Source organism: Schistocerca cancellata, chromosome 8, assembly GCF_023864275.1.
Source record: "Schistocerca cancellata isolate TAMUIC-IGC-003103 chromosome 8, iqSchCanc2.1, whole genome shotgun sequence".
NCBI classification, from domain to species: Eukaryota; Metazoa; Arthropoda; class Insecta; order Orthoptera; family Acrididae; genus Schistocerca; species Schistocerca cancellata.
Genome location: NC_064633.1, coordinates 582,784,732 through 582,805,451, shown reverse-complemented (window position 1 = coordinate 582,805,451; position 20,720 = coordinate 582,784,732). Strand labels below are relative to the sequence as shown.

Below are 20,720 nucleotides of genomic sequence, written 5' to 3'. Positions count from 1 at the left end.
TCTGTGTGTAGGGGAAGACGCTCAATCTATCTGAGTTTGACTGAGGGCAGATTATGATGGCCAGGAGTCTCGGCATGAGCATTTCAGAAACTGCACAACCTGTCAGGTGTTTGAGGAGTGCTGTGGTTAGTGTCTTCAACAGGTGGCAAAACCAAGGTGAAACCACATCCACATGTAGTTGGGTTGGGTGGCCACCCTTCATTGTAGATGTTGGACATCGTAGGCTGGGCAGACTGGTAAAACAGGATAGGCTGTGGACTGTGGTGGAACTGACATGAGACTTTAATGCTGGGCAGAGTAGAAGTGTGTCTGAACACACAGTGCACCGAATGCTTCTAACAATGGTGCTTCACAGCTGACGATCTATACATATGCCAATGTTATTGTGTTAACATCGGGAACTACAACTGAAATGGGCATGTGGCCATCAGCTCTGGATGTTGGTGCAGTGGCAGAGTGTTGCATGGTCTGATAAATTCCAATACCTTCTTCATCATGCAAGGGAGGGCATGAATCCATCATCTTCCAGGGGAACAGCTCCTTGACACCTGCCGCAGTATGACACAAGCTGCTGGCGGCTCCATTATGCTTTGAGGAAGTCAGGTGGGTATCCATGGGTCAGTGGAACTTGTGCAAGTCACCATGATGGCAAGGAGTATCGCACATTAGTTGCAGACCATGTACACCCCTTTACTTTATGACAATCATGTTTCCTGACGACAGTGGTATTTTTCAACAAGATAATGCTCCATGTCACAAGGCCAGGAATGTGAGGGGTTGTTTGAGGAACACAGTTGCGAGTTCCAATTGATGTCTGGCCTGCCAACTCAGCAAATCTGAATGTGATCAAACATATCTGGGATGTGACTGAACGTGGTGTCAGAACTCATTGCCTCCCTCCCTGGAATTTACAGGAATTACGTGACTTGTTTGTGCAGATGCGGTGCCAGCTCCCTCCAGCGACCTATCAAGGCCTCATTGCTTCCATGCCACAATGAGTTGCCACTATTATCTGTGCCAGAGGTGGACATACTGGCTATTAGATAGGTGCTCATAATGTTCTGGCTGATCACTGTAACTTACATATAACTGTTTTACACACACCGCCATTAATGGATAGCCAAAGGCAAGTTCATTTCTTAAAAAGTACACCCCACAAATGGCTGCCATAATTGGTGATGCACTGCTGAAGATTTTGCATTTGCTGCTCATAATGTACCCAGTAATTTCTTGAGGAGTGGATCCATCTCTAATGATCTCGATATCGACGAGACATTAAACCCAATCTTCCTTCCTTCTTCTTTTCTTGAGGAATGGCCTCTCTCTTCCCAGATTATTGCTTTCAATTCGTCAGTATTGTGAAATCTCCGTGAAAAAAATTGTACTTGTGATAACACCAAAGATCAGGGGCTGAAAGACCAGATGATCTCATCGATCCCACAGTATCATCAAATTGTCACGGTAATCAATGTGGGTAGTGGTGTCCCAGTGTACTCATTGAATTATGAGATGTAGCCTCATATTGCTGAAACTGTAGCGCATTTAGATAGCAGAGACCCTGCAGCTGTTGATCTAAAGAAGTGATAATCATGGCTGCTTACAGCCCAAAATTGACACTCACTGGCTGACCACTGTTGTCTTCAGGAAAAATATGATCCACATTTGCAATGCATTGTTTAGCAGCACACCAGACGACGACCTTTGGTCGATGCTGGGCCTTTTCATGAGTAAGCTGCAGGTTTGCCTTTGAGTACTATTGGAAGTTTTGTTTATTGACTAACCCATTCAATTGAAAGTTCCCCTTTCTGACATCACAAGATTCGTCAGAAATTCATCATCCAGATCTGTTTTGTCCAGTAATATGCAGAAACTGCACCTACTAACTTTCTCTCTCAGTCATAGTTGTTGAGCCACTTACAGATTACAAGGATGAAACTTTAAATCCTGCTTCACACTCCTCTAAAAAAACATAGGAATTATTTCCAATGTCCTGGAATGGTGATGGACAGATCGTTGTGGGCTTTGGTGAGAGCCGCATGAACTCGTGAGATATTTTCGAGCATTTGAACTGTCATTTTGGGTCCCTTACGTTTCAAGATAGTTACAGAACCTCTCACACCATTGCTTTATCCACCTGGATATTGTCCTGACTGTAACATGGAAATCGCGGCCTCTTCCAAGGCACATTGCAGGTTGGACTGCCTCAGCAGTCTGTATATGGCAGAACTCCTCCACTGCCTCAATACGCACCTGCACCAGCCAACATTCTAATCAAACTGAATGGAATACTATGTGCATGACCACCTAATTTGTCAAAGCTTCAAGAGCTCTTTTTGAGTGGTATAGTATGGTATGGAGAGCATTGCAGATGAAGGCACACAAGCAACGGACCAGAGATCAGTGGAGATATATTGGTTAGTTTGACAAATCATATTGGTACTCACATATGGGCGACACACACCTGTGTCAATACAAAACCTCAGAAAGCCTTACCCTATAACTGTGTAAAAAATGTGATGCGAGCTAGAACACGATGTGAGTGTTTCTGTGGCAGTTTTTCATAGGACTGGATCCTTGGATTGATGTGGTAAGGATCTCTACGTACTATATCATTACCAGCCTTGTCATCCAGTATAATAATTCATGTGCACACAAGGCTGAAACTCTGATTTGCCACAACGACATTCAGGAGCAACCAAACATCTATTCTGGACCATGAAGTCCCCAGATTTATAACCCAGTGAAACCCCTGGGAATGTTTGCCTATATCAGAAACAGCACCCACAGATTACTGAAAAGCTGCTCTAGTTGCTTAATTAGAACTTTATTACATCCATTCAACAGGTTTTGGCCTTTATGTTAAGCCATTATCAAGTGTGTCTGAAACTATCATTGTTAATACATAAAACACTGCATGAAAAAAGATTAGTACACCCTTTCAGAGGTTTCCAATTCACTCAAGATTTGTTGCTGCAGCAGAGCATATGGAGTATATAATATGCTTACATTCACAGACCAGTAACAGAAGTGGTCCTGAGCTACCATGTGTTGACCCATGCTGAAACACCTGTACTGGTATGTACTGTAGCCTCCATGGGTGGCAGTGCAGGCACTGACTCTTGACATCCAGTCGATTGTAAAGGTGGCAAATGCTGTCCTGGGTTATGTTGTGCCATGCCAAGTCTACTCAACCTCTTACCGTAGTTTCGTAAGAGTTGTTGGTTGACGAGTCACAAGATGCTTCTCGTCCCATCATATGCTAAATGTGCTCGATTGGAGTGGAGTCCGGAGACTTCGTTGGCCAGCGGATTTGCTACGCATCTTGCAGAGCACATCGAGTTTCATGAGCAGTGTATGGGGGCGAGCATTATCCAGTTGGCACAACATATCACCTTCCTGTTGCAAGAATGGCAAAAGAATTGGTCTAACTATATTTTGCACATACCAAGTGCTGGTTAGTGTCCCCTCCAGAAACACCAAAGATGAGTAAGGGTTGTAGCTTACCACACCCCAGACCATAAGGTCTGGGGTGGGGCACTGCTTCTTGGATGGAAGATGGACTAGAGGTGTGCATGCCCGTAGTTCACCTCCTAATAACCAGTTCGTGCCGATTCATCTGGTCTCAAAAGCCCTCTTTTCTGTGCTGTGTTGGTAGCTGTACAACCTGCCACTGCTGTCTTTACAATACGATAGTCCTGGAAAGCATCTGTGCCATGGACATCCAGAACTTTGTACAGGGTGTTACAAAAAGGTACAGCCAAACTTTCAGGAAACATTCCTCACACACAAAGAAAGAAAATATGTTGTGTGCACATGTGTCCGGAAACACTTACTTTCCATGTTAGAGCTCATTTTATTACTTCTCTACAAATCACATTAATCATGGTATGGAAACACACAGCAACAGAACATACCAGCGTGACTTCAAACACTTTGTTAGAGGAAATGTTCAAAATGTCCTCCGTTACCGAGGATACATGCATCCACCCTCCGTCGCATGGAATCCCTGATGCACTTATGCAGCCCTGGAGAATGGCGTATCGTAACACAGCCGACCACAATACGAGCACGAAGAGTCTCTACATTTGGTACCGGGGTTGCGTAGACAAGAGCTTTCAAATGCCCCCATAAATGAAAGTCAAGAGGGTTGAGGTCAGGACAGCCATGGAATTGGTCCGCCTCTACCAATCCATCGATCACCGAATCTGTTGTTGAGAAGTGTACAAACACTTCGACTGAAATGTGCAGGAGCTACATCATGCATGAACCACATGTTTCGTACTTGTAAAGGCACATGCTCTAGCAGCACAGGTAGAGTATCCCGTATGAAATCATGGCGGTGACTTGAGGAAGTACAGTACATACTGATGAAACTAAAATGAGCTCTAACATGGAAATTAAGCGTTTCCGGACACATGTCCACATAACATCTTTTCTTTATTTGTTTGTGAGGAATGTTTCCTGAAAGTTTGGCCATACATTTTTGTAACACCCTGTATATGGCCGAGAAAATGTTTGAGAGATCACTGATACCAACATCACTGCACAACTAAAACAGCCACATCCGACTTGTGTGGCAGTTCTCTGAAAAGTCTGTTCTGCCACTCAGAAGGCCACAATTTGACCCCTTTCAAACTCGCTCACTTGGCTGTAAGAAACATGAATGTGTCTCCTTGGAATGGGTGCCTACTTGCTTCATACATTTGCACCACACTGAGTCTTGTGGCTGTGAGCATTCCTTATTAAAAGGTAGAGACAGATTGTGCTCTGGTAGCTATGCCACTGCGCAATCTGTTGGCAAACGATGTTGAAACCATTGTCAGTACATGTACTATCCCACATGTGGCAGAGGCCATCATCAGATTGAAATTGACGACTTCTTTTCAGGTGTACTAAATTATTTATTTTTTTCAGCAGTGTGTGAAGATATATAAATATTTATATAATAGGAGATGGGAGACAATGGTTATATATGTACAGTGCAAACAAAGAAATATGTAACTGATATTATCCCCTAGAGGAGCAACATAAAATAATAAAAACAGTGAAAGTTTCATGCCCAATCACATCACAAGGAAAATGGGCGTGTCACAATTATAAAAACTGTACAATACAATACATCAAAACCATTAGCAAACTTTAGTTTAAGAAACGTTATAACCCAACGTGTTTCTTCTTCTTCTTCTTCCTTTTCTTCTTCGTGGATGGATGACTTATGACCATGCGTAATCAACATCTGTTGGCGTTCCTTTTCGCCCAGTATTCCTTCATAACCAACGAATGGGCTAGCTTTCATTGTGTAGACCACGTATGTCAGTTAGATTTTCTCTCTTCATCCTCAAAACCCCGAGTGTTTGTGATTTTCCTCATTTCATTTCTGTCATGTAGATTTGGAGACCCTAATTCTCTCAGGTCTTTTTCCACCTGTTTGTACCAGTTTGGTCTTGTAATTTTGTTCTTTAAACATGTACGGATTTTGTGAGTTAACATGTTTGAGTCCATTCTTTCTAAATGCCCCATGAATTTGATTATTCTCAAGCACATCGTGTCTGTTATTTTGGAGAAATTTTTATACATTTCTGCATTGGGTTTTGGGTAATGCACACCATCTTTAGTTCTTGGTCCTAGGATTTTCCTCATTATTTTACGTTCTTTCCTTCTAATTCCCCTTTTAGTGTTCTGTGTTGAAGGTTTAGTGTCTCAGATGTGTAGAGAGCTTCAGGTTTAATTACTGTTGTGTAGTGTCATATTTTGCAGTTCCACGAGAGACTCTTTTTGTTGTAAATGTTTATGATTAACTGAAATGCTGTCTCTATTTTCTGGACTCTTGATCTGACAGATTTCTTTTCATTACAATTTTCTGCAATCCATTCACCTAAATATTTAAATTCTTTTACTCGAGAAATATAGTTATTACCAATTTTGAGATCAGAAGGTGCAAATGAAATTTGTAATCCTATTTTTGCTGCCCGCTCTTGTAATAATTCTAGCTGTTTCTGTGCATTGGTAATGTCTTGTGCGATCAATGCCATGTCGTCAGCAAATACTAAACAGTCTAATTCTATGCCCTTACGTTTTGGTCTCAGTCTGTGTGCCGGTGCACCTGCTTTTCTCCATTCTCAACAACTTTTTCAAGAGCATGTTTCATAATTTCGAATTGCAAATTTTTCACATAAGATGCTGGAAGTAATTATTTGGATTTAATGAAATAATAAAATAGGTGCAGCTTACAAGCCAAGCATAAAGTTATGTTCTCTAATGAGCAAAATTTAAGCCACTGGGAATTGTTGAGAGCTCTAATGTAGCTTGGGTGGTTTGTTGACTGCTTACGAAAGTATGTTTACAAACAATTAAGAGTTGCAAACTTTTGGAGTGTGTTTAAAGGCCAAAACTGACTGTGTGGATTCAATAAAATTCTAATTAAGCAACTAGAGTGGCTTTTCATTAACAGAACAACAGTTGCGGAATCAGCACTCTCCAGACATGGACAAACTAATAAGCACCCACAGATTCCGGGACACCTGCATCAGATTCAGTAGCAGGGCCCATTGGACATTGTGCCTCCTATCGCTGGAACCTTGTCCAGTCCATGGCAAAGTGAACTGTATTACACTCTTGTTAGGAAAATCATGACAAATTTTTTGTCGGTTAACCTTATGAGGGGTCATCTGTGAAGCGAAGATACAAGTTTAACAAAATTTTAAGACGTTACTTTTTTTCCACAATTGATGACATTTCCACATCCTCTATTGTCTGACTGAGATGCCACAGTTCAGCAGATCTGAAGCATCACACTACTGTACTCGAGAGAAGAGTTCAGAATGCTACTCGCATCCATATTCACCCAAGTGCAACTGTCACATAATTTTTTTCTTTTTTAATATTAAATGGATAACAGCCTACATTACACTTGTCCGTCCTCTGCTGGAATATTGCTGTGTGGAATGGGATCCTTACCAGATAGTATTAATGGGGGACATAAAAAAAGTGCAAAGAACGGCAGCTTGTTTTGTGTTATCGCGCAATAGGGGTGAGTGTGTCACTGATACATGAGTTGGGGTGGCAGTCACTGAAACAAAGGCGGTTTTCTTTGCGGCGAGATCTATTTACAAAATTTCAATCACCACCTTTCTCTTCCGAATGCGTAAATATTTTGTTGACACCCACATAAGTAGGGAGAAATGATCATCATAATAAAATAAAAGAAATCAGAGCTCGAACGGAAAGATTTAGGTGTTCCTTTTTCCCACACACCATTCGAGAGTGGAATGGTAGAGAAGTAGTATGAAAATGATTCGATGAACCCTCTGCCATGCACTTAAGTGTGAATTGCAGAGTAACATGTAGGTGTAGTTGTAGATGTACTGAAACACCTGTATACTGCTCGAGGAAAAGAGTGAAGCACTCAGAAGACATAGATGTAAATGGTTTAGAGCTGCAATTATCTCTGACAAGTAGAATGACTACCAGATTGCAGTAGTGTTGTTTGTGTTTAGCATCGTTTCCAGGCCTGGTAGCATGAACAGCATCAGATGTCGAGTGACAACTGTGAAGGACAGCGATGCCACTTACTGTGACAGTGAAATCAGCACCCGACAGAATTTGAAAGTGGCTTCTCCACTTGCCTGGCTGGTCGAATCATTCAGTATTTAGATTTGTGGGGCATTCGGACACGGCAGTGTTCTCACAGTGGACTGCGCAGAAATATGAGGGCAGGTATACTCTTTGATACTTACCACTGAGAGGGACGATCACCCTACTGTGTGCTGAGCACGTCATAAACCCTTCACATTTGGGAATAAATAAAGGATTCCCAGCAACATTCTGCATCATCCCCCACCACTGGTTAGAGACTAGTGGCAGGTAGAGTAAGGAATTAACATCCCACGAATAGGCTGCCATTAAGACACAACAAAAACAGCTTCGTTTTGAGTGATGCCGTGACCAGGAAGCACGGGCTGACAATGAATGGTGTCACATTGTGTTTGGTGATGTATCGCAGATACGCACTAATGTGGCAGACCACTGTCAGTGAGTGTGGTGGCAAGAGAGGAAAAGTGATGTATTCCTGGACTCACGGCGTTGGGAGCCATCGGGTATGACTTAAGGTCGCGGCTGGCAGTGACCGAGGGGAATCTGACGGCATAACAGTACGTGATGGGCACCCTGCATCCTCACGCGTTACACTTCATGCAACAGTATTGTGCTACCATTTTTTGATGACAGTGCTTGCCCACACATCACGTGTCTTCTATGTGTGTGATCGTGAGATACTTCTGTACCCAACAAGATCCCCAAATCTGATCCAAATAGAACACGTCTGGGTTCAGTTAGGACACCAATCCTATTCCAGTGCCAGTATCCAGATATCAAGGACCAATTGCAACAGTTGTGGCCCAGCTTGCCTCGGGAGAGGATAAAACGACTTTGACAACTTTCCCCGACTGAATCGGTGCACACATCCAGGCCAGAGATGGTGCAACGTCATACTGAGTGTGCTCATACTGCTAACTTCTTCATAAATTTGACTCGACACTGTGATCTCTGAAATAACATCGCACACCTTCTATCGACCGGTGAAGTTTCACTTTGTTACCTCCTTCTGGGTGGCTCACTTTTTTTTTTGTCAGGCTGTGTAGTCATTCAGTTACACAACAACAAAGGAGAGAGAGGATTAAGGTTCAATGTCCCACTGACGAAATGTAACACACTGAGCACGGTTTCAAACTGGAGAAGGAAGAATAAATCAATCAGTATCTTGACTCTTCTGAGTACAAATGCAGAGCCCACAACCCACATGTGACACAGTAGAATGAAGTCACCTGTAAGACTCATGGCTCTTTTCTTAGCTTGGGAATACTACTACTACTTCACATCAGAGTTTTGCCTTGAGGATACACTACCAATATTGATGCCTGCTTTAGGATGTTACTGGCTATCCCAGCCAAATAAAGCGGAGTGTTGCTGCTGGAGATTGTTCACTGCATCACATCATGCCTCAAACCCATTACATTTGCCACAGATGCCAAGTCTTCTGATTAGAAAAATTTGCATATTCATAATGCAATCCTGATCACAAACCTAGCAACTTTCATTTTCTCAAATTTGGAGGAACACCTGAATGAAAAAGCACAAGCAGACAATGAGGAAGTTGAAGAGGGCTTGTCAGAAAGTGTAACTATTGTTGTTTTCACATATTTATTTACATATATATGTCAACTTCCAGATTTTCTTTTGGGCGAGATCGTGTGTGTGCCAGATAGGTCTGAATCGAAATTCTACATTCTAATATTTTACTGTTCGTGTTGTTTTCACATCATCTTTCATTGACTGTGTCAACGCTTGTTTGCATTGTGATATACTTTGTATTTTCGAACATTTGCGAGTGTCGCACAAAAAAATCATATTGTATTGAGAACTGAATACTTCATTTGCGCTTTTTAAAAACTGTTGGCAATGGAGTTCACGTTCAAATACAATCATTCCCTAATTTAATAGTGCTTTTATGTGAGAAAAGACGTTTTGGGAATTTTCAGATATTTGCAAATGTTGCGCATAATGTATTCCACAGAAAGCTGAGCTACCGATTTGTGTTCTGGAAACTTTGGCAACAATATGTTCTTAGAAAATCATTTCCCCCTTATTACGCTGTAGGTACATATGTTATTAGTGGAAAATTTCCATTTCTTTTGCTCACTGATCTGTTTCTTCTAAGTCAGTGTTTGAAATCGTATGACTGCAATGTAAACATCATCTCTGCTACAAACTCAGCCTCGGCAGTGATGCAGGATGCTTACAGTGTTTCCAGTGCTCACTGCCAGGGTAAGGGACGGACTGACTAAAGAATAATTAAGTTCCTGCTTACAAGGAGAGGTCCCAAGCAGTGAGATCGACTTTTTGAAATCACCTATACACTGATGCAGGGTCCCAGGTTCCATACCCTGCACCTTTTCAGCCTGGTGGGCTTTGTTTGCAAGTAATTGATGAAAAAAATTTTGGAATTTTGCGTGATGGTCTAAGCTTTGAAAAAAGGATGTTTAACAGATAGATTATGCAGTGTAATGGTTAAGGTAAGTCTGCAAGTTCGAATCTCATCAGATGCTTTGAATTTTTTTTTTTCCAAAAAGACTTTGGTCATTATTTTTGATAAATTACTTGGGCTAAATGTAACTTTTTATTTTTATTCCTTTGTCACATCGCTTTAATCACCATATTAACGTTTTTCAGTTGCTTTCATTTTTTCTTCCTATAATTCTTTTCTCACGGAACCTACATGCATGTGAATTTAATTCTTTTTATTTATCTACCGTAATATTTAAACATTTGAAACTGCTGATGTATCAGTTAAAAAACAAACAACAAAGTAATCTCCTTATATTAACAGTACAATGGTGCCAAAAACATTTTTTTCATTAAAGGATGTATATTTTTTTGGATCTTAATCATCACACAAACATAAATCCTTACTGCACTATGACAAAAGTTACACAGAAGAAGATTTAAATGAACAAAGGGATTATATCCAAGTAAAATGGAGACTGAATGATTAAAATGATGTGAGAAAGCATTGGAATTAAAAATTACATTTAAATCAATTAATTAATTCAAAACAATCACAAACATCATTTCATAAAGATTTAAACACGAAAACACTCAAAGCACCTCACAAGATTTGAACCCACGAACCTTTTGCATTTTATGTCTGTATACTAACCATTATGCTGTCAACCAGTCTGTTAAATATCCCATTTTCAAAGCTGTAGAACATCTCTGAGAATTTAAAAATTGTTTCTGATCGGTTACTCACAAACAAGGGACCATAACCTATGTCACTGTATAGGTGATTTCAAAATGTTGATCCTGCCGCTGGGAACCTTGTCAACCTATAAAATGTACAAGCTCATTGGTGATTACATAAAAAGTAGCTAAATGTATATTCTAAACACACATGAAGTTCGTATGAAAATACCGTGCATTAGAACTATTCTGCTTGTTTTATACCTTTACTTCCCAGGAACCCTTATAATCTCTACTGTAGTGAAATGGTGTCTGCCAGTGGTGTCTGTGGGATACTCAAGCATACTTAATCCACTGATCTTCTTCATAATGGACTCTTAAGTACTAATTTTATTAAATGATGATATTCTACTGAATTAATTGTGCTGAAATGTGTCAAAGCCAAAAACTGGTCTACTGTTGATTTGAAATTTTTCGTCATTTCAAGATGGTGGCCATTTATATGACATCACTAAAAGGAATTTCTAGCTCATTTGAAATTTAGCTGCTAATCACATTTTTGACAACCTATTTGATCTTTTACAGCTTACTTCACGTTGTAATAATTAACTACAATGAATAGCATTTGTATTTTATCAAATGTTTTAAGTGTATTTAGAAGGAACACTATGAAGGGAAGTACTTTAACATCATAGCAAATTGATGATTTCTGGACTACCACATTGTGTGGGAGGGTGAGTGGGGAGTAGTTCACTTTCAACAGAGAAGACACTGCATGCTGCAGCAGCAGCAGCAGCAGCAGGTTCTCAGCTTGACAAGGATCTAAAGACCAATATAAGTGTCAACAGTGAGACGTGAACTACTGTATAATCAACTTTTCACCTTGAAGGACAAGTATCTAGATAGTGCAAAATAAGATTATAAACCTTGATGTGTTGTACTGCACAATAATAATAATAATAATGATAATAATAATAATAAAATAAAAAGCCCTGACCTGAACAGCAAAACAGAAATGTGCTTTTGGTTAAACTAAATTCAGAGCAGTAAACAAATTCTTCATAATTAAATATTTGGACTCAAGTAAATACAGAAAATGGTTCAAAATGTTGCCTGGAATATGGAACTGTAGCCATTCAAAGTCTATTTTCTGCTAGTTGCTTTCTGTTCCAATTAACCGAATCTGTTAGGTATAGTTAGAGGACACAAGTTGAAGAACCCTGTTCACGAGCAGCAGGTGTTCAGCTGAATACTTGATCTGCCATAGGTTGTTAACACACTGACTGCCTCGGGGCTGCCCTCAGACACAGCAGAGCCTCGCACATGATGCACTGTGCCAGACAGCTGCCTTGCCGCCAACTCAGTCCAGGCCAGTACACGTTAAAAAAAAAAAAAAAAAAAAAAAAATATGGATATCACATAAAATATTTTACTCCATCCTTATTTACACACATCCATTAATAGGTCAATATTTAGAACAATCTAAGATACCCTGGGAAGCATCGTGTCTCAGTGTAACGTGTCAACTCAATGCACCACGGGGATGCTGACTCCTGCAAGTTAGTTACCCCACAGTGAAAATTAGAAACAAAAGTGTTAGAATAACAAGATGGGAAGAGCCATTTATTGCCTGTCTGACTAAGTGTGACTTCCTTTATCCCTCATTTCAAAGCTTCAGACCTTTCTGCAGTTTTAGCCAACTTCAAGTAACACTCTTGGCACCTCTTTTGTACTTTTCTATTTCTGTTATATTTTTCTCGTGTGGCTGTCAGGCAGAGGTCTTTTGTATTTTCCAATACTGGACCACGATAACTGTGGTAATCTTTTCGGCTCCTAGAGAATGTCAAAAAAGATATTGTATGATTTTCTGTGTATTGGTGTCAGTTTGATGGAGAAATACAAAATAATGCACAATACCGCAACAAATCTACAGCACATAGAACTGCAAGAAGCAACAACTAGGTCTAAGGCTAAACTGATAAAATGTCTCCAACCTGAGATTACATTTACAGGCCACTTTCTTTGACAGTTACATTTTGTCAACAAGCCACATTTGAGTGTAAATGCATTACAAACAAACCACACCACGACATACTGTACTAAACAAAGTGGAGCTTGTGGCTGCCAGTGTTCACGTGGCATCACGGAATCGTGGCAGTCGACATGTTAACACCGTTCAGTCTTCCGGCAACGTATAAGGCAGTCCACACATGGGGATATTCTTGTTGGAGATTCCAAGTACAAGTAAAAAACCTTCCAGAGAGTGGTTTATTAGTTACTCTGGAAATGAAGTGGAATGATGAGATAAATGTATGTAGCCAATAATTATGCAGCATCAGTGACTGACAACAGCATATGTCAGAACATTCGGAAGCGCCAAAGAAAGGGAGAACACAATGAATTCAATCTGACAAACTTTTAGATGTGGCAAAATTTGAACAAATAATGTCCACCATATTTCATAAATTTAACTGGTAGTAACCAAGTGGATCCAATAATGAATTAAACAAATTGTTAATTCACCACAGTAGGCAACTGGAGATATGAACATAATAGTGAAGTGGTGCAGCTGTATGTTGTGCTTGATGTATAGTCAGCTTTGTTTTCATTACACCAATTCTAGGTAGTATCAATGGCTCTCAATTTTTTTTTCCTTTTTAAACACAGATATTTATACCCAAAGACCACTCCAGGAAATAAACAATCTATTCACGAGATGGTAACTACCCTACAAATGGCACACTAACTGCATACCAAAAGAAGAACTGTTTATTACAGCCAGACTATAAAATGTAGAAACACACTGCACATATCACTGGACAGATGAAGGTTCAGAAGTTTCGACACAGTTGCGCTGCTGTTTGTTTGTTTGTTTGTTGCAACATGGCGACTACACCACAAGAAAGATCATTTTGTGTGTTGGAATTTATGGGAAGCCAATCCATTGTTGAAGTTCAATGTGCATTCCGCTTTTGCTTCAGCAAGAAGCCGCATCTGCACAAGCAGATTTATGACTGGCAAACAAAATTTGTGGGAGTTGGTTGCATACGCAAACAGAAGAGCAGTGGTCAGCCACCCACATCTGATGAAAATGTCGACCATACCCAAGATGCAGTCACACGGAGACCTAGGACGTCCGCAAGACAGACAGGCCAGCAACTTCAATTTTGTCAAACAATGACACGACGTGTTCTGAAACGAAGCCGTCATATAATACCTTACGTGTCTGAGTCACTGCGGCAATTGCTTCCTGGTAACTGCAACAGAAGGTACAAATTTTGCATTTCAGTTCTCCAGGATAGGGCAGACGACACTTTTCCAAACAACTCATCTTTGGAACATAATAGTTCATCTATGGAGTAAAGTAAATCGACATAATGTAAGAATGTTTGATCGACAAAATCCTGGCACTGGTGCTGAACATGAAAGAGACTTACTGAAACTGAATATCTTTTTGTGCCATTTCTGCTCACAAAGTTTAGCAGAAGACACTGTGACAGGAGTGTCATACCTGGATATGTCGCAAAACTGGTTGTTTCCTCAACTTCACAAAGATTCCAACAATTTCATTTTCATGCACTAAATTGCCTCGCCTCTCTTTCACTTTGAAATGCTGTATTATCTTAACACCACCATCCCACAACATGGATTGCAATAGGTGGATAACAAGATCTTGTTCATTACTTTTAGCCTTCCAGGTCACCAATCCTCTCACCTCCAAATTTTTTGTTGTTGGGTAACATAAAAGATGGTGTCTCTGTCCCACTTGTGGCAACTTCTTTTCAAGAGCTAAGACACTGGATTGTTGAAGCTGTTTATTGAATCAACAGGGACCTGCTGATTAGTTTGTTAATGAAGATATGGAGAGCAAATGGAAAAATTTCAAAGGCATCGTACAACGTGCCCTAGACAAGTATGTTCTGAGTAAGGTTTTAAGGGATGGAAGAGATCCACCATAGTTTAATAGCCATGTCAGAAAAGCGCTACGTAAACAAAGAGCACTTCATCTCAGATTTAAGAGAAGTAAAAACCTAGTTGACAAAGAAAAGCTGAACGAAGCGAAAATGAGCATAAGGAGAGCAATGAGAGAAGCACTCAATGATTTTGAAAGTAAGACATTCTCAACTGACCTGAGTAAAAACCACAAGAGATTTTGCTCGTATGTAAAATCACTAAGTGGGTCAAAAAATCATCTATTCATTCTCTCAGTGACCACACTGGCACCATAATGGAAGATAACAGAGAGACGGTCGAAATACTGAATTTGGTCTCCAAAAGTTGTTTCACCACAGAAGATCGTAACACTGTCCCTCCTTTCAGTCGCTGTGTGAACGTTGAAATGGCAGATATTTAGACAGCCGATCACGGAATTGAAAAGCAGCTACAGTTGCTTCGTAGTGGGAAGGCATCAGGACCAGATGAGATACCTATAAGGCATCAGGACCAGGCAAGACACCTATAAGATTCTATAAAGATTATGCAAAAGAAATTGCTCTACTTCTAGCAGTAATCTATCATAGATCGCTTGAGCGATGGAAGGTTCCGAACAACTGGAAAAAAGTACAGGTCATTCCTGTTTTTAAGAAAGGCCGTAAGACAGATACACACAATTATAGACCTATATTGTTGATGCCACTCTGTTGTGGAATTATGGAACATGTTTTATGTTCAAGAATTATGACGTTTTTCGAAAACAAACACTTCCTATATAAAAATCAACATGGATTTTGTAAATAGACATCCTGTGAGGCTCAGCTCGCTCCGTTCCTCCATGAGAACCACAGCAAAGTGGACAATGGTGGTCAGGCTGATGCCATGTTCCTCGATTTCAGTAAGGCATTTGACACCATCGCGCATTGCCATTTAAAAAAAAAAAAAAAAAAAAAAAAAAAAAAAAAAAAAAAAAAAAAAAAGAGCTTATGGAGTTCCGAAGCAGACTTCTGATTGGATTTGAGACTTTCTTGCAGATAGAACTCAACAAGTTGCTCTTGACTGAACAAAACTGACAGCTGTAAAGATAATATCTGGAGTACCAGAGGGAAGTGTGATAGGACCATTGCTGTTTACAATATATATAAATGATCTGTAGAAAGCGTTGGATGCTCTTTAAGGCTATTTGCAGATGGTGCAGTTGCCTACACCAAATTAGCAACGCCAGAATTTACTAAGAATTTGATGAATGACCTAAAGAGAACTGATGAATTGTGCAGGCTCTGGTAGTTGACCCTGAATGTAACATATTGTGCATACATTGGAAAAGAAACCCACTAGTGTACAGCTACACTATTGATGACAAACAGCTGGAGACAGCGTCTGCCGTAAAATATTTAGGCGTAACTATCCAGAGCGATCTTAAATGGAATGACCATATAAAACAGATAGTGGGAAAAGCAGATACCAGACTCAGATTCATTAGAAGAATCTTAAGGAAACTTAACTCATCTTCGAAAGAAGTGGTTTATAAGGTGCTTGTTCGTCCGATTCTTGAGTATTGTTCATCTAACTGGGATCCCTATCAGGTAGAAAAGATCCCATGAAGAGTGGTGCGTTTCCTCATGGGATCGTTTAGCTGGCAAGAGAGCATTATGGACATGCTAAACAAACGCCACTGGCAGACGTTGCAAGAGAGGCATTGCGCATCATGGAGAGATTTACTATTGAAATTTTGGGACAGCACTTTTCAAGAGGAGTCAGACGACATATTACTCCCCCCCTCCCCATACATCTTGTGGATTGATCATGAGGAGAAAATTTGAGAAATTAGAGCCATTATAGAGGTTTACCGACAATCATTCTTCCTGCACACTATTCGCGAGTGGAATAGGGTTGGAGGGATCAGATAGTGGTATCAAAGTACACTCCGCCACACACTATTAGGTGGCTTGCGGAATATTTTGTAGATGTAGATGAAATGGACTACCATTTTGATGCATCTCAAGCAACACACGGTGCTCTTGTTGAATGTAGAGTACAGTGTATGTGTGAACATAAAACTTTGAACCTCCTCCTATCCGGTGAGATGCACAATGTATTTCTATCTTTCATAGTTTTTTTTTATGTAATAAATAACTGAAATCAGATCTTTCTTTCTGAATCACCTTGTAAAGAAAAGAAATTCTATGAAAGGAACATGAGGAAATTTTTATGTGTTGTTACTTGTAGAGAATTTCAGGCTCCTGTCAGTAAGAATACAGAAGGTGACAAAATGTCACTGATAGCATTCAAAGAGAGCCCTGAAAATTGTTTGATGGTTGGATACAAGAAAAACTCTTACTTGCTATCATCAGTGTATGGATATTAACTTCAAAAGAAAAGAAGATAACAGCTTTTGCACCATTTAACGGTTTTCACCAGTGATATGGAAGGTGACTTGACTGGCAAATTGAGATATTGTCCTAAGGAATGAGCAACTGAAAAACGTGTGCTTTTCTTTCACTCCAAATACGTACAAGTGGGACTATTCTTGAAGAGCAACAAAGATGGATGCATTTATAATGTTGTGCCTTTGCTACCATGTGCTTTATTTGTGCCTGCCACCTCTCCCCACCCACCCCCTTAATCCTGTCTGGTTATTGATTCACAGACCATGTATATTTAACAAAATTATTTTGAAGTTTATCCACTACCCTTCTGGAGAAGCTTCATCAAAGCTTGTACTTGTTCAGGGTACCTGCTTATACAACAGCACATACTACTAATAGTACAAGGGTTAATGACAATCGTTATGCAACCTATTACATCATCATCATGTCAGCTCTTTACATGTGAAATCTTTACAAACATTGAGCTGCATGTTCATTGCTCTTGTGTCCACATACATCAAGTATAATTCTTCCCCTATATGCCTGGTCCAATAGAATTAAATTCAGGAAATCTAAAACCTTACACAAGAATGTGCCTGACTCGTTGTGATCACACCTATCTGCTTGAATTATTTATTTTGTAAGTTCTTATTTCATATATATTATGCACTTTTAATTAATGTAATTTGTAACTTGATGGCTTTTTCTCCCGAAATCAAATCTTGGCAACATTGTATGCCTTACACTTTCTTATTTTAATTTTCTTCAATTTTAAAACCCAGTTTTCAATTTTTTCAGTTATTTTTCTTTGAAACTATCACCAGAAACACAGTCATATGTAACAGCACTTCTGCCAATTGAAGAGATGTAATTATAATTTACCATCCCATTACTGTGGCAACTTTTTAGTTTCTTCTTACCTTAAGAACTAGAAAATTGTGAACATTCTGGTCTTAGCATATTCTAAGCAGGATATTTGCTGTAGTGATCCTTACTAACAAATACAAGGGTTACTGGGAAAAATTTTCTTCTTCTACTATCTCTTTATGCAGGTTGCTGGTAACTGCTGCAATTTATGACACTTACTTCTTTCTGCAGCACTGCTGGAAAGGTTTTCAGTGGTGATGCACAGCAGGTATTAAGTAACATACATAGAGAAGTAAAACAGTACGACCAGAATCTTCATCCATAGTTACCTTTCTCAAAACATACTAGCAAATTCAAAACAATATTAAGATGTTCCTTCAAAAACACACTAGGATTGTGGTAAATCATGACAAAAAAACATTTAAAACTTATCAGAAATTTTAATTCTGATCATTTAGTTTCTGGAAAGTTTTTACAGTGACAGATGCAAATTTCTGGGACGCAATTATTTAAACGGTTTTTGTGATTTTATGAAGAGGATTTTAAAATATAACAAAATTAATGGAAAAGACATAGATACTTAATATTGCTTAAGAAGAAAGCATCATATTATTGCAATAATTAACAAACATAATACACGGTTCATCAATAATTACAAGTGATTCCAAATAAAACAGTCTCCATTCAACAAAGAGAAAAGAAGTTTGTTTTCTTTATATTTGTCGGTTGCTCATTCATATCAACACCATCATAGCACTGCTACTTCAATACCTTAAGTAAAAGGTAGCTTGTACGCTGCCTAATATCACACTGTTCTGAGTCAACCTAGAGTGAAAACAGTACTCATGTTAGCTAATGCTCAAACTGAGTAAATCAGTTTTAAAAAGTTTACTTTTATAAACAGTAACATCAGCCGTTGCGTGTTAACAATAATATATACATACGAATGATCTGAGCCAAAAATATTAACTGCTTAGTGTATAAATAGATTTTTTAAATCTTTTTCTTCAAGGACTACAATCATCTGAGGACCAATCATTTTTCTTTTTATCATAAAATGGAAAGCCTGCACACATGCACACTCACTACACAGTACTACTACAGTAGTACCTACTGAATCAAACATCCTCTAAGTGAAGGTCACCTTTCACAAATACCTACACTGTCACAGTACTGTTCAAAACGTATTCAAAAACACTTCCATACAGTGCTCCAGAAATGCTGACAAAAATCTGGAAAGCAATTATTGTGATAAGAAATAAATACAGAATTAATAAAATAGGTAATCACAGTTTTATGATCTAAAACTGAAATGTCACCAAGCTGTCAAAACATTCTAATAAAATGCTAGACACACACACACCAGCAATACAGCAGACTGCATAATCTGAAATATACTGGACTCTTACTGTACACAATTTAAAAGCAAAGCACGTGGAGGGAAACACAAGATGTGTTCCATTCTGCTCATACGGTTTATAAAACCATACAGTTTGCAACACATTTAAGATGTTGCCATAGTAATAGTAGAGTACACATGGTACAATACACCATCATAACAATTAGGCTTCAGTTCAGGAAGACTTAAATCATGAGAGCTTCTGAGCTTAACATGATGGTAGTTTTTTTTTTTTTTTTTAATTTCTATTCAGTCATTTGGATCAGTTGTGTATCAAAGCAAACACTGGTGTTGCATATCCACACATTTGACGTGACAATGATTCCACACACTTCAACTGCTGAACTGACTTCAGCTATGGTACTCTTGAAGCACTAATATGATTCACCGTACAACATACTACACGACACCACTCAACCACATGAAAACTAAACAATCTGATGTTTGTGTGTATGTGTATATATAAATTTTATATAATAAAACGGTGCCAAAAGAAGCTGTAGAATTAATGGAAACAAATGTTATGTACAATTTAATATCGGCTAAAAACGTGGCTGAATGAAAAAGTTGAAAACCTGACATTAGAGAGAGATAGATAGACTGTGAGTTTTCCCAGTCTTGTAACCTTTCTGTTGTCTCATTATAGACAATCTCTTAGGAAAATTACTGTACATGGAATTTTTATTTCTCTTCTCTACACCTGGACCACTTTATACAACTTAGTCTCACAGGCTGCCAAGGTCCTTCTGAAGGACCTACGAAGGAAAACTTTGCTCAGCGAGAGAACATTTATCCTGCAATTTTCACAAGCTCAGGGACTCGGTGCTCCACTTCAATGCTTGCTACATTCTCTCAGGCATTTTTAGCTAGTCACAGGAATGTGCCAGCCATTTTGATTACTCAGTGTACTCCCACCATTCTTTCTCATACCCCTCATGAACATGCTCCAGCAGCGCTTTCCGTCTTCCATCACAATACCTAAACCAACAAATAGAAAAATTAGAATTTCAGTGGCAACTCAATCTGAAAATATTCTGAATGGCTTTGAAGTGTTATACAGAATATTTTTCTTCAATACACAAGGCTTAAGCTTACAAAAAAATACAGAATATTATATAATGATGAAGTTTATCAAATAAAGGATTCCAAATCCGAGCTAGAAAGGAGAAAGGTTTGGAATTAATATCATGTCAACATTGGTTCATTAGAGAGACAGAATAAGCTCAGACTGGACAAGAATGGAAGAGGAATCAACCAAATCCTCTCTGGAGAAATCATCCTGGCATTAGTCTGGTATGATTTAAGAGAACTGCGGAAAACTGCAGACCGGTATACCACACTTGAAATTGAAACCCTTTCTCCCCAAGTACCACTACCTCATGTTAGTTGACAAGAGTTCTAAACATATCAAAAGG

At 39.2% G+C, this 20,720-nt stretch overlaps 1 protein-coding gene across 3 annotated transcripts in view; it reads right to left on the bottom strand.

The window, feature by feature from the left end:
• Positions 1-19,490: 19,490 nt before the first annotated feature.
• The window catches only part of LOC126095216 (E3 ubiquitin-protein ligase ariadne-1), a 100,881-nt gene continuing 99,651 nt past the window's right edge, over positions 19,491-20,720 (bottom strand). For all 3 annotated transcript variants that reach the window (XM_049909954.1, XM_049909953.1, XM_049909952.1), the window contains exon 11: positions 19,491-20,283. In XM_049909954.1, coding sequence (XP_049765911.1) covers positions 20,202-20,283 — 82 coding nt within the window. In that variant the 3' untranslated portion in view covers positions 19,491-20,201. The remainder of the gene's footprint in view (positions 20,284-20,720) is intronic.